This window comes from Trichophyton verrucosum (genome assembly GCF_000151505.1).
Source record: "Trichophyton verrucosum HKI 0517 chromosome Unknown contig00997_1.f1.exp, whole genome shotgun sequence".
Lineage (NCBI taxonomy): Eukaryota > Fungi > Ascomycota > Eurotiomycetes > Onygenales > Arthrodermataceae > Trichophyton > Trichophyton verrucosum.
In genome coordinates this window covers 12,056-32,321 of record NW_003315200.1, presented here as the reverse complement: position 1 = coordinate 32,321, position 20,266 = coordinate 12,056, and the positions used below count along the sequence as shown (strand labels likewise).

The 20,266-nt window shown below is 47.0% G+C and overlaps 7 protein-coding genes across 7 annotated transcripts; 4 read left to right on the top strand and 3 right to left on the bottom strand.

Moving 5' to 3' along the window:
• Positions 1 to 176: 176 nt before the first annotated feature.
• TRV_07324 (phosphate permease) lies at positions 177 to 2,492 on the bottom strand (the record flags this gene model as incomplete). Its single annotated transcript, XM_003018590.1, has 3 exons — positions 177 to 2,210; positions 2,269 to 2,376; positions 2,433 to 2,492. 3 exons carry the CDS (start codon positions 2,490 to 2,492, stop codon positions 177 to 179), a joined length of 2,202 nt encoding a protein of 733 aa, XP_003018636.1.
• Positions 2,493 to 3,579: 1,087 nt separating this feature from the next.
• On the bottom strand, positions 3,580 to 5,992 carry TRV_07323 (uncharacterized protein; the record flags this gene model as incomplete). The annotated part of the gene is made up of 4 exons (XM_003018589.1): positions 3,580 to 3,839; positions 3,923 to 4,137; positions 4,317 to 5,426; positions 5,484 to 5,992. The coding sequence occupies 4 exons, from the start codon at positions 5,990 to 5,992 to the stop codon at positions 3,580 to 3,582; spliced, it is 2,094 nt and encodes a 697-aa protein (XP_003018635.1).
• A 2,007-nt stretch (positions 5,993 to 7,999) lies between these two features.
• On the bottom strand, positions 8,000 to 9,277 carry TRV_07322 (uncharacterized protein; the record flags this gene model as incomplete). The annotated part of the gene is made up of 3 exons (XM_003018588.1): positions 8,000 to 8,473; positions 8,551 to 9,010; positions 9,057 to 9,277. The coding sequence occupies 3 exons, from the start codon at positions 9,275 to 9,277 to the stop codon at positions 8,000 to 8,002; spliced, it is 1,155 nt and encodes a 384-aa protein (XP_003018634.1).
• A 4,050-nt stretch (positions 9,278 to 13,327) lies between these two features.
• Positions 13,328 to 14,561, top strand: TRV_07321 (uncharacterized protein; the record flags this gene model as incomplete). Its single annotated transcript, XM_003018587.1, has 2 exons — positions 13,328 to 14,006; positions 14,173 to 14,561. 2 exons carry the CDS (start codon positions 13,328 to 13,330, stop codon positions 14,559 to 14,561), a joined length of 1,068 nt encoding a protein of 355 aa, XP_003018633.1.
• Positions 14,562 to 16,114: 1,553 nt separating this feature from the next.
• TRV_07320 (uncharacterized protein) lies at positions 16,115 to 16,702 on the top strand (the record flags this gene model as incomplete). The annotated part of the gene is made up of 2 exons (XM_003018586.1): positions 16,115 to 16,172; positions 16,275 to 16,702. 2 exons carry the CDS (start codon positions 16,115 to 16,117, stop codon positions 16,700 to 16,702), a joined length of 486 nt encoding a protein of 161 aa, XP_003018632.1.
• Positions 16,703 to 17,516: 814 nt separating this feature from the next.
• TRV_07319 (uncharacterized protein) lies at positions 17,517 to 18,215 on the top strand (the record flags this gene model as incomplete). Its single annotated transcript, XM_003018585.1, has 1 exon — positions 17,517 to 18,215. One exon carries the CDS (start codon positions 17,517 to 17,519, stop codon positions 18,213 to 18,215), a length of 699 nt encoding a protein of 232 aa, XP_003018631.1.
• A 419-nt stretch (positions 18,216 to 18,634) lies between these two features.
• TRV_07318 (uncharacterized protein) lies at positions 18,635 to 20,126 on the top strand (the record flags this gene model as incomplete). Its single annotated transcript, XM_003018584.1, has 4 exons — positions 18,635 to 18,713; positions 18,860 to 19,148; positions 19,207 to 19,477; positions 19,539 to 20,126. The coding sequence occupies 4 exons, from the start codon at positions 18,635 to 18,637 to the stop codon at positions 20,124 to 20,126; spliced, it is 1,227 nt and encodes a 408-aa protein (XP_003018630.1).
• Positions 20,127 to 20,266: the final 140 nt, after the last annotated feature.

Genomic DNA, 20,266 nt, shown 5'->3' with positions numbered 1-20,266 from the left:
ATGCTGTGTTATGTCTTCTGTTATTATCAGATTCAAATTAAATTCATATATCATCAATCATTCGTGTCATATGCCTCACAGTTAACATATATAGTTATTCAATATTTGCCAAAGTACCCTAATTACCAGCCGATCCCATTACTTATACATGATATCATAGTCCTATCTACTTAACCTTACACATTCATATTAGCATTACCTTCTCCGGTAAGCACGCCGTTTGGCCCATTTGCAGCCGCAGAGGCTCCCTGGGCATTCGCAGGCTCAGGCGCAGCAGCCTTCTTCTTTGCTGGTCTCCGTATCTTAGCAAGATATTGTAACTCTTCCAGTGGCCTTGCGAGACCATCAACCTGTCTTGTTTCAGGGATAAGCCACTTCGTAACCGCGGCTCCAAGCACCATAAAGGCAGCAAATATGATAACCACGTACCCTAGCCATTGAGCTTTGGTATCTGTGGAGTTGGGGTCGGAAGGGTTGTTGTCAGATGGCTTGTAGGGGCCAATGGGTGCATAAGCAACGAATACCTGTACCAAGACAGATGCAATCTTCCCAGTCATCGCGGAGATGCCGTGGGCGGTGCAGCGGAATCGAGTTGGGAACAACTCGGCTGGAATCATAAAGGTAGTGACATTAGGACCGATCTCGAAGAAGATCTGAGAAAGAACGTAGAGGAATGCAATTAGTGGCACAGAAGTAGATCTGTTAACAACCTGGAAGCAGACGCCGATGATAACGAAGATCACGGCCAAAACAATGAAGCCGTACAGTTGGATAGTGCGAGGAGAATTGCGTTTAATTAGCTTTATCATGCCCAGGCCACCTGTTATTGAGCCTGCAGAAACAATGATGAGCGAGTGCCATGCATTCTGGAGGACATCTTCGTATAAGCTGCGGTTAGGGGGAAGACAAGGGGTCGGCATCTGGCCGCCATGTTTGATAACGCCGGGGAAGCATAGTACACTTTCGTTGAATATCTTCCCCACCACTTTATATGAGTTGGGGCCTAGAGCATAAAATGCGAAATCGAAGCAGGCCCATGCAAGTGATGTGCCGAGGAGGGTGGGCCAGTGGCCGTTGGTGATGAAATGATTGTAAAAGCCAGTACGGAAGCGAGCCCATTGGCTAGCTTCCTTAGTAGGAGGTGAGAAATCATCTTCTACCAATGTACTATCTGCTGGTTCATCATCATTAGATGTAGAAAAGGATAAGGATGATCCAGCGCCAGAATGGGCGCTGGAGACGGTATGTGTACGCGAGACACGACGTGGTGAACGCTGTGAGGCACCGTCTGTCGCTCGTGAAGTGCTCCGTTGGTGCTGACGGGGATCAAAATGGCTCCAATCATTGGATACCGGCTGATTGGATGGATTTGATATTGCCGAGGCAGGCCTATGAGAGAAGGTTGGTGGTTTTTCCGCCTGTAGGTTATTTCCTTCTGCCATGGGTGGCCGCTGAGATTGAGACTGTTGCTCTGGTGGAGGTAGTTGCATCTCAACATCACCTGGAGTGATAGTCTTTTGGGGTACTCGCTGCCAACCCATCTCGTTGACATCCTCGAGTGCCTCGTCTGGTCGATTTAGCACTTCCATCGTGTACCGTGGAGACTCAGGAATACTGAATCTAAAGAATATGGCAATGGCAGATGGTACAGCACCGATGCCAATCACCCACCTCCACACGCTGTCCATTGCACGTCGGCACTCTGGATTATCCATACAGGATACAATGTCCTCAACCCGCGTGGGGATATTCTGCGGAATACTGCCGCGATGCGCAACAATCGCTATCAACGCCACCAGTGTTGCAGCGAGGTAACCACAAGGCTGCATATAGAAAACCGTGGAAATCATCCGGCCCCGCGATCGAGTTGGAGCGAATTCAGAGGTGATCACTGCAGAGAGCGGATAGTCACCTCCAATGCCAATACCCATGATGAATCTCCATGCGATCAACCATGCGACAATACTCATAGAACCAGACGCACCGTCGGCCGCCATTGTAACCCCAATAGTCGACAGTGTAACGATAAGAAGCTCGAAGCCGTACATCTTCCGTCTCCCGTAGAGGTCAGCAAGTATCCCGAAGACGAACTGTCCGATAATTGTGCCTAGTAAAGTGGCGGCTCTCATGCCTGTTTCGATGTGTATTGGCATGGTGCCTTGCCAGTAGACGTGAGCCAGCATGGGGATAATCATTCCGACGGCAAATATCTAATCGGTTATTCTTTAGCATCCAACAGCTACTTTTTGGTATCGTGGGGTAACGTACATCGTATCCATCAGTGAAGAAACCAATTTCAGCGACGAACACAACGAGGCTCTGGAAGTGAGTGGCATCGAGCTCATCGAACACACGGCGACGTCGGAGGTCGAGGTCCTATATTTTGTATGTTCAGAGCTGTCGATAAACTGCTGGCCCAAAGCACAACTTACAGGAATATAGTTGAAGTTAACCGTACGGTTTTTCACCTTAAATGAAACCGGCATCTTCATGGTTAACAACTCCCCACTCCCTGCAGTTATAGCAGAGGTAGGCGGCTTTATTGTGTGAGCAGCTATAAACGTATCCTCTTCGAGTAATTGAGAGTTGTGACTGTTCCCCAAGGGGGTAGCAGTGCGCGTTGGCCGAGCCTGGAGCTGTCTTCGAGACTTATGTATACACCATGAGGCTCAAAGTATGCCAAGATGGCAATGCTCAAAAGCTCTGGAGGAGGCGCAGGGAGTCAGGAGTCAGAGTTCGAATATACCACAGACGAGGACCATCAATCAGGCAGACTGAAGGGCAGGCATGGCAACGTTCATGATACGAAGCCAAGGTTCTTGCAATTGAAAGTGAAAGTTGACAAGGCAGTGGAGTAAGCGGATATTTGTATACATGCAGGGCTGGAAAGGCTATGGATGGCAATAATAACCATGACATAGTCTATGTAGACTGGGAACAGACAATATTTAAAAATAGATTTGCGAGCGAGAACGCCCGGTTAAGCGACGAAGAGGCTCCGTCTGATGCCTGAAGCACATGTGAGCTGACGATACAGGAAGCGAAGAGCCATGCGAGCAGACCGACTGAGGCCGCCAGGCTGAATATGACTGGCAATAGCAGTTGGACAGGAGCTTGCGAGAATGGGGCGAGATACTGTCAGCCTGCGTTGGGGTGGCTTAGGCGTTGACCTTTTAAGGTTTAGACAGTTTCTAGGGGTAAGCTAAGGGACAAGGGACCGAGCTAGGGGGTCCCCCATGGGAGGGCGGCTGACCCATCAGCGAACAGCGAAGGCACACGAGGGACTTGCAATGCAGGGGGGCGTTCGTGTTTAAAGAGTGTTTTGGTAAAGAGTTGCAGGTCTAAGCAACCATCATGGTCAGTAAGATGAACGATAACGAGGAAGAGACATGAGAAAAGAGAGAACTTCGGGGCCATGTAACATGGATGCTTTGAGCATTGAAGGATGCGAGAGACAAACCTGATTCGGACAAGAAAGTGATTCGTAGATGTTGGCCAGATTGCAGAAGCTGGAGTTCAAGAACCAAGTTGCGATGGCTTTTTCTAAATCCAGGGTCGATATTATTTCCTAAGATACTGTTAGTAGAGCCGATAAACTGACGGTTGGCTAGCTTGTTGGTTAGCAAACTCACGATGAACTTCAATATACCGAGGTCGTTCCCTTGCAGAGGCAAAATACAGAATCGATGTATCTCCGTCGTGCCCTTCGCCGTCCGTCTCTTCCCATATTCGTAGATACTGGCGATCTGATTCTCTTCCATTCACACTAGATATCTTCTGCACCAGCATCGAGAGAAGTAGATTTTTTCCAAAGATTAAACTTTGTAGATAGATGAGATCTACGCCACAACCATGTTAGTCCCTTCGGCCTTCGGCCTTTTGGTCGAATAAAATATAGAGGGGGGAGGAAAACTAAGCTTACCATCTGGATCTTCAATGTAGTACTTTGGGTGCTCGCCATATTTTGTTTTGGGCGCCTTTATGAAGTATATAACTCCTGCTTCATGGCTTCTATCGCGGTCACCAGGCGGTTCGATATGAGGAATCGTTCGCCTTTCAGCTGAGGACACTATTGCAATATTAGAACGTTTGCATGGCGATAAGAAACTAGCGAATCTTACACCTGAGAATAGGTAGCTTTTCGGCTAGATTTGTGGGATCCGTTGCGCGAATTGCACACATTCTCCCGTCGCTCTTGTAACCCGCAGAGAGGATGCATCGAACTGATGTCGAATGACCATGCCATGAACTGTATATCAATTAGCATGTGCACCCAAAAGGAAGTACCTGTATATATTTATTATAAGAGTACTTACATTCTTACGCTGCCATCAAGTGGAATAGTCTTCCAGCCACAACTCAAATGATGGCCCGAATCATCTGTGTCCCGTCTCGACACCATGCCCGGTGAGGGAGGGAAAGAACTGCCATTTCCATTGCTGTAACCCCTACTGCGCAACGGAGCATTCCCATTCTCTATGCTGACAACACTTGGTGCTGTACTGGCGTAGCTAGATATGGAATCGCGTGCATTTGAAGGACTCTGTCTTGGCGCAAACCTAGGGCTAATTGGTGTTGAATATGAATGGATTGACCCAGGACTTGTTGATAGCGGGATAGAAAGAGAGTTGACGGTTGATGGACTAGCTGAGAGAGGTTGCGTTGGGGAAGCCATATATGAAGGTTTATTATGACTACCGGGTATTTCCATATGTGCGGCATTGGTAGCTGTAACTGCAGTATCCTCAGTGGCAGCAGTGCTTGTTGACGTGAAATCGGAGAATACCGATGGTGTGTAGGATGGTAATGTAACTGTCGATAAGGTACGGTAAATCGGATTCCCTGGCCCGTCTGCTACTTCCTCGGTGCCACTAAGTGATATATGAGAAGACTGGTGATCGGTTTCCGTCTCAATTTCATCAGAGATTCTTTCAAGTGGGGTCTCAAACGCTGCGTGGCGTCTGCGACGGTACGATTGATTTTCATTCGCAGGGGACCTGAGTGAGCCTCTTGACATGTTCAGCAGCGTCCTATTTAGTTCGATGTCGTTTTCGCTTTGAGATCCATGCTCGCTCCTGCAACCGTGTTGAGCAGTAGAGTTCGTCTTGCGTTCAATGACATTCAGGACTCGTCTATGGAACCGATCAAGCTGGTCACAAATAGTCTCCCATTCCTGGTCATTACCGGTTTCAGCGAGAGCACGTTGGAGCATGGCGTATTCACGCTGGCGCTCGACAGCTTCTAGCATTATATGATAACGATCACCGTCTGCAGGAGAACCGTCTGAAATGCCCAAACCTGAGCTAGGAATAGACCCAACACGCTGGAGGGGGTAGGTGCGAGTCAAAGGCATAGCTTCGGCATGAAGCTCATGGATCATGCGCTCAACACTTTGTAGCCTTTTACCCATGCGGATGCTTCGTTCTCTATACGCATGTTGTCAGTATATATATAGCAGGGTAATGTGTGAGGTTGAAGCGTACCGTTCCAGCACTGTAAGGTAGAGTGTCAGAGACTGCTTATGACGCGAAACCCGGTCTTGGAGAGCAGATACCTGGCCACTTCCCCAGGTAGCATGTCTGACCAGTTCCCCGCCTACTCTGGCTGCGTTCCTACCTGAGATAAGGATTTCTCTAGTACGTCCCCCTGTGGTTGAAGTGGTAGATGGCCGTCTCTCTCCTGCTACGACGGGGTCTGTGTTGTTTCTATGATGATTTTCATAAGCCTGCTGCAGCTTGTTGTACTTTTGCATATGGGTGCGACAGTCACGCAGCGTATCCTCGATTCCGCGCAGATCGATGCAGGAGGTCTCGCCGCCATCTTGAACGAGTTTCTGAAGCTGCTGCAGTAGGCGTTCGAGTTCCTGAATCTCCACAGCCAGACCATGCACTATTTGGAGAGCAGACGTTGGCCCCAGAGTACAGTTTGATACCAGTGTGTGGCAGGCTACAATAAGCTGGTAGATGTCCCCAGCAGACCATCCAAAGCTCATGATGACGGTATTCGTACTCCCTTTATAGGCCGGACCGTGGGTATATAACCTCTAAGTAAGTAAGTCGGTATTGTAAGAGGTTGAGCAAGGATCCACAATCCACTCAGAAGATAGCCATCTGGATCAGGTATGTGTAAAAGCTGATTATATATCAGGGTGGAATGTGAAAAGTGACACGCCTAAAATGCAACGCCGGTACTAGATTTGTGTCACGGAGAGGTCAAGCCAAAAAGCAAACGTCCAGCCAACGCTCATGCAAGTAATACGACGGGGGGAAACCGGTTGATCAAACAAGAAGAAGTAATGACGAAGGCTTAAAGGAGGAAACAAACTGTCCCTGGAGTGTCCTTTGATAGATGTTGTTCTAGGGGAACGCTCGATGGCCACCACAGAGCCTCACTCGACTCCACAGACAGGCAGCCAGAGACAGCGAGGATCCTCTGTCAAATGACAGAACGATTGGCAGGTCAGCTTAGCTAGAAGCATTCAGCTGCTTAAAGGAGCGCTTCTGTAAGCTAGGTGAGGCGTCAATAATCTCTTTGTGTCTTGTGGCCTCCCCGGTTTCCGTCCGTACGAAGACCGGCCATGCTGCCATGGAAAACTGAAAGAGTATCCATGGGGGTTCCCACGCAAAGGAGCCAGGAGTCCCACACTACTACACATCTACATATAGTAGCGATAGGCTTTGCAGTACCAGCACCTCCCATATATCCATGGTGCCAGAAGCAGGTACCAGGCTTATCGAGCGGCAAATGCGCGAGTTGGGGTATATTGGGAAAAAAAAAAAAACGTGGGAGAGACTGAGCAAGTCGTAGAAGCACGTTTAGTATCGATTGGATCGGAGGCCGTCCTTGCTGTGGCTGGTCAGTCAGGGATAATTTATAACTCAGTCGTTGCTAGCGTATCGACAAGGTACAACGTTGTGCTAAACCAAGGAGCCGGAAGGTTACCCTCTCTTTCTGGCGCCTTGCTTACCGAGCAGTCAGCGCTGCCATATCATCGTCACCATCACCGTCAATATCGGGGCCACCATCGCGAACTGGCGTTGAGATTATTGCATCCTACGGGGTACGTGTTGTGAGGTTTCAAGATGTGGTTGACAGTTGGTCGTCTTGTCACTGTGGAGAATAACACTTCTATGGGGATCCGCACGGGAAATATTGGTCATTCTACTATAATACAAGCCACGTGATATGTAACCTTAAATAAAGATTACTATTGGCTGAAAATTGCACACTAGTCTTAATATAGTGTATAGGCTAAATATAGCTCAATCATTAATAAGCACTCACAACTCTTTGCTCAGGGGGACTTCAAGCTCTATTGATGGAATATAGTTCTATTCGCTATCTATTCAAACTACGGCGTGAGTTGTGCGAGCTAAAGAGTCCGAAAAGACGCACGCATTTCAATTAATTGGCATGCCTTTGGCCAAGAGTAGTATTCAGTGAGCGAGTAGATAGTTACCTTGCTTCTTGGCCTGGAATGTCCGCCTGCGTCAAAGGTGTACAGGATGGTTGTATGTCGTAACAAGGTCCGGTTCACCATCCATACGCCAGCGATGATATTGTGCGATTCCCCTTTGAATGTTTGACGACAAGGGTGCTTCGCCTTTCATATTTGGACCGATGAATGCAAGCTAATGAATGAGGGCAATACACAGTTCAAGTCGGAATTTGGCAATGGTTATAAATGCTAAAGGAGTATGAGCCAAATCTATCCGTGATTAAGGTGAATTGTGGACGGATTATAGCCCAAAACATTGCAGCTCGAAATATTTTTCGGGTATAACGGAGGTGAAAGGTATAGACCATAGCCCCTCCCAGCTCATAAGGCTCGAAGAGAAACGTATATGTTTCCGCCCCTCGTTTATATACTGCCTCTCCGGTTGATCGCCGTTGGCCATCTGGTAGTAATGGGTTCGTATAATTATCATACATGGAGACACATCGAGTATATTAAGAAGACGTAGAAAGTGACATAATCTGGATCTTGCCGGGTTGATACTCATGAGGACTGGTTGGCCTGATGCGGAAGTTCCACGGGGTGGCAATAGTTTCCAGATGACGGCAATGATGGCTGCGGTGGATAGTCTGATTGCTGTGGTACTTCGGTATACCCGCCTGGCAGTTCTTGTGGTTTTCCCACGGGGGGTAATGGTGGCACGTCATAAGTTTCGGTCATGTTTGCATTGCTCTGGGAATAGCGTGCCTCATCGCGAGGGAACGTGTTCAAGGGGGAGTACTGTGTACTGTACACAGGTGGCTCAGCCCCCTGCTCATACCGTGGTGGTTCGGCATTATTCGCAGATGCCAATGCTGCACTTGGCACATAGTACAGTGCAGTGGCAATTGCCACAAGTAGAAATGTCCTTTGGAGGATATATCCCACGATGTCATCTTTGACCCATATCACGACAATATGAACGGCGTACTTGGAAAATTGAGCTATCGTGAGAAGGTGTGCAAGTGTCCGCAAGTTCTAGAAAAGGGGTTAATAAAAATCAAGCAGGATATGGAGAGTAGAAAACAGGGTAACGTTTTCGGGTCATCACATACACCACTCCTGCGAAGCTGAGGAGCTTTCCTAATCGCAATTATATGGTTGATAAAACCCATTAATGATCCAATAAGTCCTAGCACATAATATAAGATGAGGAAGATCCCTGTCAGGCCCGAATAAATCCCGTTGAAAAACCGTTTGGCCAGGTTGATGTCCACATTGGTATCGGTGATAAGCCATATCAATAATGCAATACATGCAATCAAGTCGGCCCCCATAAGCACGATAAGAATTTTATGGCTGATCGAGGAACCACGTGGTACTATCCCACCGGCACATTCATACATCAACCGAGTTATTGGAAGCAGCGTGGCGGCAAGTAATAGAAATCCGGAGAGAAGATCGAGACAGGTGCTGGCAATTCCGATCGTGAAGATAGGAAGTATGGCCGTAAACGATGATGCACATTCGCCGTAAACTGTATTCGCAAGGTCCAGCGTATGCACTCTGTCGTGGCTAAGTCAGTGATAGTATCAACAACAATGATCATGTATTGACTTACATTAGTTCGGCTCCAAGAGACAATGCCAGAACTGTCCAAAGTGCCCCCTCCTTTGCGTGACCATTTCTATGGGCCCGTTTTCGCCCGAGGCTATAGATATATACTAGAACCAGGCCACATAGTGAAAAAAGAGCAATGAATGTTAACTCCACTATCGATTCTAGGGACTCGAAGGCGTGTGAGTCACAAGTTGAGCCATTAGAGGGATGTTGAGGGGCCATCTTATTTCGGAAATAGCTGCAGATCCAGTCAGTACCGTCTGCTTGATTCTCTCACACTCCTTTCCGGCCCAAGGAACTGATATTATTCCGTTGTTTCTTGTAAATGAAGAATAATGGCTTGAATAAACAGAAATTTCAACAGTGAAAATAACAAACTAAAATTGAACAGCTCCGAGGATGGGAGCTGCTCTAAATAACAATAGCTGGCACTGCCCAGTTAAGCTCCCTGGTCGATGCCAGGGCACCCTAGCTGGCATCTCCAGGCATAATAAGCCTTCTATCCTCTTAGAGGGTGCAGATAAACTTAGTTAATTGTTGTCCCTGCCTGTACTCTGGGTAGTTAGGTGCTAACAGCCCCTTTCTCCCAGCACTGTAAGCGAGGGCCATTTTTCGACGCGGGAAACATCTTCATATCACTTGCCCGTTCGAGTTATGGGGAAGAACAAATACCGCAACGATGAGGGGTCTGTTTTGCTAATTTGTGGGTGCAAAAGACAAGCACACAAAGGGCCATCTAGTTAATAGCGGCCCAATTATGATCCGCATAATAGTAAAAGCACAGGGGTATTGGGCGTTTCCAACAGTACAACTGCTTGGCTTGGGCTTTCATTGGCGAGCCCCTGGTCCAAAAATAAAAATTCACAGCAAACTGCTGGCCCTCACATCGGAGACGTGCAATGTTGGATGTGGCTGCAGGAGTAGGTTGTTGGTTTCTGAGCCTGAAGTTGCGCAGTCGAAGTCGAAAAGGCTGAGCCCGCCGGCGGAGGGGCGGTCACGTGTTTCCGTGTTCCTGAAACGAAAAAAACATCAACGTCCAGCAGTGAAAGCGAAAGAAAGGAAAACAACGTCGACAATTGGAAGGCTTCAGAACACGGCGTGAGGTGGCTCGATTCTCAAGCTCCAGACAGCCTTTCAATCTTTTCTCTTGCGACTTACCCGTCCTGGACTTCTGACAAGGGTCTGTACCTAGCGCTACATTTTGCAAGCATTATTGAATTGGGACTTGAAACCAACCATCACTATTATTGGGGGCGATTCTTAACTCCAGCCCCCGTGAATGTCTCAGCGATGCATTGGTGTAAAAGCCATCCTTGAACAGACTAACTAACTATTAGTTATTAATGACAACTAATGCCAGCCACGACTGGGTTGCGTTCTGGTGGCTGTGCTTTGCCCCGACACGTCCATCTGACTGCGACAACGCGCTCGATATAGTTACCCCTTGATGCCAACTGCTCCAATATGAGAGTATGACTATCCGTAGTTACTTAGTTCTTGTGTCGAAGACATACTCAGCCTCTTCCCCCCTCTCTCGCTCTCCAAATTATCCAGCAATACTTTTGATCTTGCCGAGAAAGAGGAATGGCGGGTGAATTGACGGTAGAGGATGGCCTAATGTGATCTATGAGATCTGGTGATGGTAGAACGTAAGCCCAAGATCAGTAACTATATACATGAAGTTCCACACTGAAACATGATGAAAGCCGATATCGAGTGTAGGGAGTGTCTTCCTGGAGACTCCCATGTAAACCTTTGTTTACCTTCCAGCTCTTTTATGGAGTATGTGATGTAACACAAGAAAGGTCTTCCAGAATAGATTACTTGGATGCTCATCGTTCTCAATAGTTATTGAGTTGGGACCTTGGTTCCTGTTGTCCACATAGGCTAACTTGTGTGACCTCCATCAACGCATATCCGCATATATTGTAACTCAAGCGATTTCCCCTCACAAGTCTATATCAATATGAGAAGGCAATCAAGATTGCAGTCAACCCTAGATTCAACAGTTTCGAATCCGATTATTGAGGTAATTGGTATATCATGCTAATAACTTCACTGATATCTATTTTGAGCTCGAAGGTATTCTGTGGCCAATGGGGCAGCTCTAAACTACTCCGTCCCATCGCTGAGTATCAAGAGATTCTACGTTGCAGAAAACTTTCATCTCTTGATTCTGTGAGTCGTCCTTTTATGTTCCCTGACATGCTCTGGGCCTCTTCAGTTAAGCGTAATTGTTAAATAGAAGTAGGGGGTATTAAAAGACGAGGAAACAATCCTGGTTTCCACAGGATATGACATGATGGAAAGGGTGGCCATTGGAAACCTGACAGATTGTTTGCCTGTAGCCCTCTGTTGGTCACAGCCTCCAGCCTGGTTAACCCTCATTCCGCTAAGTTACAAGTTGGATCGACATCATCTATATCACTGTCTGCCTGGCCTTGCAAGTACTGGGTGTGATACATTGACCTACGCCAACTCATTACACTATGCTCCTCGCCAATGCGCCGTCTCAGCAATGGCGTTTATTCCTTCATTCGTGGATGGAAAAGAAACCAATGTTCTGGGAGAGCTTGGGTGTGCCTACATTGGCCGCTCCCATTAGCAACAGCCGTCAGTCATTGGGTACCTTGTACCAGTGGTTGAGATCTGTATCGATTGCTCGTATTTTCTGGATACGTGTGGTGGCGTCATCTCATCGCGGGAGCTTGGGTGTTATTCTGCGGCCCAGATGGCCATTAAGAACCATGCTTAACTCCCGTGGTATGTTCTAGCTCACCATGTTAGCCATTTCCAAACTTCAGAGAGACCTCAGACTTGCGCTTACTAGTGCGGATAGCTTGATAGAACGGGATATGTTTCGCACAACCCGAGTGCCCGTATGTATTCTTCCTGGTCGCATTCCGTCCCGTGTAACAGGATCATCGCTAAGTCCCTTGTTTCTTGGGCACTCCGCAACCGCTACCGTCATTTGCTAACCAGAGGCCGTGGGCGATTGCGCCTGAGAAGCCTGATAATGCCTTATTTACCGGATCCCCCTCCCCTGCTGGCGATCGTTCATTGGGAAATGTAACTAAGACAGGTGACTAACATCCTTCGTTACTAGAAGCGATTTTGAGTGAGTTGCATGAAGGCTTCCATCATTAAGCCCTCAACACCCTCCTTGTATTTCTGGCTGTAAGTAGTCGTGATTCCTGGTTGGGAGGGGCCCGAGATGCTGAGGGTGTTGAGGACTTTGAGTGGAGATGAGCCGAGTCGCTGAATTCGCTTCGAGGAATTCAGGAGGGAGAGGGCACCTTATCACGTGAGGGTTATCTCACCCGCCAAATCCATCATATGACACTGGCATGACAGAAAGCACAGGGCCTTGCTCTTTAGTTATCTGGAGCGCGCCCCCAGTTGTTTTTCGACGGACTGGCTGGTCGTGCAGTCAACAAGGCGAAGCAAGTCGAGACAATTGATTGGTTTAAACTTCTCGCGGGGCCGGGCCGTGAGTGGATCCCGGAACTTTGCTCGCTGAGTCGAAGTTTATTGTGGCCTTGGCCTCTCACAGGTGGCGTTACCCTCCGCATCGTTGATATGGGATGATAGAGCAATCATCCGTACAACGAGTGACAGCAGATCGGATCTACGAGTATAATATATATATATATATATATATATTATATATTACGGAGTATACACTACGTATTTGGTGCTGTTCCAAAATCTATGGCTGTGATTCTTATAACTGTTTACTCTCAGCATCGACTAACAGCACCCAGTACGGAGTACTCCGTACTCCGTACTTTCTCTTGTCTTTCAAGATTGGTTGGGAAGGGTCTCTTTGACCGTTAACTAGTTAGTTAGCTGCTGAACTGTACTCCGTACCAACGGCTGGGATCTAGCTCTATATTTGTTTTTCTATCGTTTTGCTGTCCTTGCACCCAATATTATGCACATGGGCCCCTCTAGGCTTCACAGCCTTAGTTAACATCCAACTAGTCTGGACTGTATTGAAACAATGCCAAATTTGCTTTTTCAAAAGTACTACCACCCCTGAACCAGTTGTTAAAGAAATTTGTCCCTGACTTTACTCCGTACAGACCGCAGTAACTATCATCTGTAGTTATGTTTGTTGTTTATTTATTTACTTCGTGTTTATTTTTTAATATACCACTCCCTTTACTCCGTATATAGATCACAATCCCATTCCATATATTTAAGCCTCGCTTGATAAAACACCTCTTTTTTTTTGGACATATAGACTCGACAAACTTTGAGACTCTGAAAATGGTCGGTTCTAGAAAAGCGTCGCAATTGCAGTACCCTTACCCGCACTCCCAGCGGTACTCTGTTCCATTGGCATTTAGAAAACCACAACAAAGTACAGGAGAGGAAGCTAGCTCTTCTTCACTACCAGGTATACACTGTTGTCTTTATTGCTTTGATATAATATTTACTTATGCCATTATAGGAAAAAAATCGTCCGCTTGTTGCTCATATGCCAGGCCCCAGCTAGACAAAGAGCCCGATAGCGTGGAGATGGTATCCCTTGAGATAGGAGATGAGCAGAAGGTCAAGGCCTACTATGAATCCGCCCTTGCAGCCTTCCAGCACAACAACTGTCTCCACATAGCAAAGTCATACGCCAAACTGATGGACCCGCGCAATGAAATCAATCACTCACACGACGAAGACGAGAAGGGGCCTCCAACGGAGGCCACTCCCGGCTGGTGGCCAGAAAACCTCATCTGCCGTGAACTCAATTACCAGATGGAGTCGGAATGTATACGCCTCCTTATCCACATCTTCCGCGACCTTGGAGATACACACGGTATCACTACAGATAAGCTAGAAGAAGCGGGCCGTGGTGTACGCAGACACATAAAGCCTCGTAAAAGACTTGTTATTTTGGATGAGATTTACAAGGTCCGGAGGGCAGAGGAGTGCTACAAGAAGGGTGAAATAGGTAAGTTTAGACAAAATGAAGCATATTTACTAAGCTGACATGACTCTAGATGCAGATACTGTAATATATGTAAACAAAGAGCACACAAGGGTCAAGCAAGACTCGCAAGTTGCAGACGACGCTGATTATCAATGTATAATTACGGTCTAGAAAAACATATATTCAGTAACTTATTATACACACCTTTTTAATTTATCAAGTGAAGCAACCATTATACCGAAGATTGTGAACAGACATAATGCTGGTGGCATGATTATTGTTGTGGAAGTTGTTGTTGACCAGTTCAAGCTTGAGAAATGCGAGGGAGGGATGAACCGGAGAATTCTAGCTTCTCAGCGCATCTCACACCTACGGTACGATGATCCGGCCATTACATCTATACCCTATTATCATCACTCGAATCATGATATTTCCTTCTCACTACTTTGGACGGCAAAAAAAATATGTACATCACACCAGCTTATGCACTCTTTCTTACAATATGTTGACGCCCGATCATCTCGTTCACCCCTACATAAAACACGGTTCAAGTTGATTTTCAGCTTCTTCAACTAAGAAGATTCAATCTAATAAACCCATCTTGCGTAGATAGGGATGGCAGTCAACCTAGTAAGGCCAACTCCGTTTTAAGAAATGTTGTCAGAGTACATATATATATAATGAATTACATTTTCAACGACTCCCCCTGAAATCATAGTGTACATAACTATGTTGCCAGAGAGACCTATATGGTATGGTCGTAAAAGACGAGTGCAAGGCGGCTGAATCCCCTGCACCCATGCTCCATACTCCATACAGTAAGATAATTAACAGCCATCAGCATTACACATCCTAATGGATAACCGCGAAGAAGAGGCTAGTTAGTGAAGGAACCGACAGATTTTTAGTTAACCCACATTTGCCATTGTTAACTAATTACATTTAAGCATGCGGCCCGAAGGCTTAACTAGTTAATTAACTTAGTTAACGAGTTAACTGGATTTTAACTAGTTTAACTTAGTTAGTTCATTAGTTAGTTAACTCGCTAATACTAGCTAACTAAGTTAGCGATCCTCAAAACTGAACAACATCAGACTGCGACCTTGGGATTCAGTTAGCGTACGAAGTACATGATTCTATTATCTAGAATTGTTAGCTATTGACAACCATGCCATCAAGCGAATATCGGCTTGGAGTAACTTGTTAACTACAAATCCCTGGCTATAACAGTTCCGTTGCCGGGGTACCTGGCTTGTTAGCCGATGTACCAACTCGAAACCAACGCAGCACTGTGGTCAGATAATTTCAGATCAACCAAGGCATTTACATATTTGCTAAAGGGTGTCGTTTACCCATTTCACCATCATGACACTGGATGACATAGTTTTAACGTGGCGAAGAAAAGGCAGGTCTTGTCTCTCGAGGAGATGGAAAGACTGCTCAGGTACCAGGTGGCAATACGCAGCCGGCCCTGTGAGAAGCAACATTCCGACCTCACCCCAGTGCCCGCGACAGCCCTGAGAGAACCAGAAAGGAGCTCAATGGATATAAAAAGCAAAGTGAAATGCTAGATGACCGGGGGCTGCCAAGAAGAAATGCCTTTGTCGCACCTTTCTCCAGGGTATGTTCGCATTGGCTTACAGGAAGATTGAATATCATCTAATGTCGGAACATGGACCACAGGACCATGGGACAAAAAGGCCTTATGCCCCATGTCCACAACGGAACATGAGCCATCTGCGAGTTCTACAGACACAAGAGGATGACTAATCCTGACTTCTAACTAATGCACCTTTAGGCAATCGAACATGGCCAAGATAGGGTTTATATTGAGCATAACAGTCCAGCAGGCCTGTATAGTTTCACTAGCGTATATCGAATATCACCTTGGCTTCAATTTGGCCCTTGTGCTGACCGAGAATGAGGTATCGAAGATACTACCAACCACGAAGTAACTGGGTTACTCCGGGAGGAGATATCAGATATTTCCATCATGAACACCGAATGGTGGACTGACATATACGACCGCAGTTCCAAAATACTTCGTCCAGTACCTAGAAAAGCCCGGTTCCTATGCTATCACCCGAGATTCATGATATCATTTACACTTTTGCTACTCAGGGCCACAAATGGCCCACTTGTTGATGAACGAAAAATTTGATACCTCAACATTTCTCGCCGGACTAGGTAATTTGAGGGGCTTCCATTTCTCCTGGATATCAACCTTTCATTGCTTGATCCCAACAAGCAAATGATGTGGGACTTTCCCGTTCTCCTACCAGAATGCAGCTTTCATCGAGAATATCGAGGATTTTATCAGCTTTTCCATGTCAATCGGGTCCATTGGACGTAAGAATATCGTATCCCTGGAGCTTCACTGGGAGAGCAAAGCGGGTATATTTTCAACTGTACGGAGCACTCGTGTCAAGGAAGATCATAAAAGCCCACAACTGGTTGCCGTCAGCCCTTGTGTCAAGGTACGCGGCACTCCTCGGAGAATTTTGGAACTTGAAAATATTACATCTCCGGTCGACGATGGCATGTTGAATGCTGTGCATTTGGAATCCTTCAAAACCCACCCCAGAAATCTTGAGCTTTGTTCGCTCAAAGTCGAAAGGGTTCATCTAAACGGGTTTGAATCAAGTCTCGACCGAAATCAAGTCTCGATCGAGATGAGTTTATCAAACGGCGCAAAGGAGCTTTGGAACACTCATTAAATGAGAGAATATTCTCGATCCAGTATTTCCAAGGTATCTGGGCGGGGTTCAGGCATGAATGCCCCCATCCAATGCTTGGCCTATCGGACATATCGAATCTCGCAGCCTCACCTGACAGTCGAGCGTTGAGGAGCCGCTGCTGTCAACCCCACTGATTACCCACCAACCTAGCCAGTCAACAGTTAAGTAGCGAAGTAAGCTTAACCATTTCCTTGGCTACCTATCACCCGTTGACAAGCTTATTTCTGATCGTAAGATCACACTGCCAAAATCTGCCTCAGGACCGAAATATTAAATACCAGGACTCAATGACGAGGAAGCTTTTACCGAAAAGACACAGATAGGGGCCCATTTTTGGCCCTTCCTATGATCATGAACAATCCAACAATATCCATTTTGTTAGCTGCCTCAGGTTATCCAGGTACAAAAAATGCCTGTAGCCGTGGAGCACAGCATCCCTGGACAACTGGAAGAGCCAGGGTCGAAATCTAATTGTTGACATGCCAAACGCAAAAGATTCCATGCATTGGATAGAAGTGCATAATAACCAGCTCCATTTGAGGCCATTAGGGAAACATTGGGATGCACCTCTCCTGCAGTGCATTACATATAAAGAGCGTCCTATCTCCCCCTGTTGGCCCTCCATTGATCCAACGTTGACGAGAACACCCACGAAAAGCATTACACACGACAAAGATGAAGCTCTCAAAGCTGTTATCCTATGCCGCATCTTTCGGCTTCTTAGGGGCAGTGTCAGCAACTCCCCTTCGAGCAAACCAGGAGCTATCAGCCCGACAAGAGGTATAGTTTATATATGCCACCACTCGATATCCTTCTCACTGAACAGCCGAATCTTACATATGGACAAAATATTGAGCCAGATATATTCCCAAGAAGATGCTTTCCAGACCCGTGCAAGCATATAAAATTCAATCCCGAATATGCAGACTCAGTGTGCGGAGACCCACGGCTTGGACCGCTGACCCTACCAAGCCGTTTCCCCGTGTCGGTTGAAACAGCGACATATTATAGATATGGTGGCCTCTGCGCGGATGAGTTCATTTTAAGATGGGCTGGGGACTTAGACCCAAAGAAGTGGTTCAATTATCCGGACTTTGACGGCTTCGCACTCGACTCTCAGGGCAAACCAATAAAGGCTGAAGTGACTCTGACTGTTGGACGAAAAGTGGACCGATTTGGGAGCCCAAAGGGCAAGTTTGTTGCGCCTTTGGGATCGTCATATATCTCGCGTTCGCTGCCGCCGTCAAACCTCGCACCAGGCAAAACAGGAAACTACCCGGACAATTATCACGTCTATATGGTACTGAAACCATTCTCGGGTTTCTTAGGTCCGGTAGCTAGCTGGTTTGGCCAACCAGGCCTTGGTTCGCAGATTCACCTTAAGTCTAGCGTTGAGGAGCTGCTCACCGGAGGCTTCCTGCGAGAGTTGAGGGAGGATGAGTACGATGAACCGTCCGAATACTCATATGACCCTAACCCCGGCAAGGCATAAGCATTGGTTCCACAGCATATATAGTTAGATCTAATAGCCAATTGATAATTCTAATATATGCCATCAGTTTGTCTCAAAAGGCAGGACCATACTCCGTACCTCGTAAGAATATACAAATTAGCGCTCTTCAGTATAGACTACTGTGTAAATTTGCACAGCGATATCTTTCATCTCACAGGATGAGTGCAGGTCGCGGTATAACTTTGGCAGTAAACTGGTGACGGTTAAGGTTGGGGACTTGACGCCACTTCAGGGATGCATCAAGAACCATGACATGAGCTGCATAGTTCTTTGCGGGGAAGCATGTCCATGCATGGACATATATATACCCTTCTCATACCGCGGGCAAGATTCAGAACCCGAAAATAATATACTGCGGAATTGCCGAAATATTGGCCAGTTAATGTGAGAGATTTATCATGGGCCTTAACGAGATCCGAACAGCGATGCGAGTTGATCGCAGGAAGCCGGCAGCAGAGCAACCAGGAGTGCATGTAAGTAACTATACGAACCGGCATAGTCGGCCAACAAACTGACATGAACAAAATCAACAGAACAGATGGCATCCTGACAGTTAGTGGCTTCCCTTTACCACTATCATTATTGACATATAGTTGACCTTACGTGTATTTATATATATATAGTTCCCGCCTGTGGAAGCATCAAGAACGGCGAAACAGTCAAGATTGAATGCCTTGACTGGACTGGTGGACAAATCAAGAACAACGACTGTGCAGATGATGTCCGTGACGTTGACCTGACGCACGTTCATTATTTAAGCGGGCCGTTTGATGTAGAAACGGCAGAGCCTGGAGACGTGCTCGTCGTTGAGATCCAGGACGTCCAGCCGTTTCAAGACGAACCATGGGGATTCACTGGAATCTTTGCAGCTAATAACGGAGGAGGATTCCTGTCAGAGTTTTATCCGCAAGCGTAAGGAGTCTGCAACCCCTTTTTGGATAATTGATGTCCAGTCTGATAATATAGATAGAGCGAAGGCAATCTGGGACTTTGAAGGGATATTCTGCTCCTCGAGACATATCCCTGGAGTTCGATTTGCGGGACTGATCCATCCTGGAATCCTCGGGTGCGCGCCATCTGCAGAGGTCCTGGCTGAATGGAACAGGAGAGAAGGACAGCTGATGGCAGAGAACGTGGGATCAGAAGTGGCGAAGCCACCTGAAGTCAAGAACGCACACGCTGGAGGAGCTACAGGTGAATTGAAGGCCAAGATACAAAAGGAGGGAGCTCGAACTGTCCCTGTATGACGCCTTTTGTTTATGCCCTTTGCATCTAGCATGTGGTAACTAAGACTATACACAGGGCCGGCCTGAAAATGGCGGAAACTGCGATATCAAAAACCTCAGCCGTGGAAGCAAAGTCTACCTCCCCGTGCACGTCAAGGGAGCCAAGTTCTCTGTAGGAGACCTGCATTTCTCTCAAGGCGACGGGGAGATCTCCTTCTGCGGCGCCATCGAAATGGCTGGTATCATCACGGTTAAACTCAGCGTGATCAAGAACGGCATGGTCCAGATGGCGATGAAATCTCCTATTTTCATACCAGGTCCAGTCGAACCCCAGTTTGGGCCCGGTCGGTATCTGACCTTTGAAGGATTTAGCGTCGATCATAATGGGAAGCAGCATCACCTGGACGCTACTGTTGCCTACAGGGAGACATGTAGGAGGGTGATTGAATACCTGCGTAGGTTTGGGTATTCGGATGAACAGGTCTATCTGCTGCTTAGTTGTGCGCCAGTCCAGGGCCATATTGCTGGGCTGGTGGATATTCCGAATGCATGTACGACGATGGGGGTGCCCATGGATATTTTCGACTTCGATATTCGTCCCGAATCTGTTCCTGAGAAGAGGGATTTAGGGAGTTGCGCCTTCACCAGCGATCGCAAGGCTTAGTGCCAAACCTGCAAGACTACTATTAATTACTAGATAATAGTTCAGCCTTTTCTCGTCACTTTCAGAAGTCTAATGGTTTATTATCCTTTATCTTGCCAATGTTATCAGAGCATGCTATCCAGCATTATTTCCAAGGATAT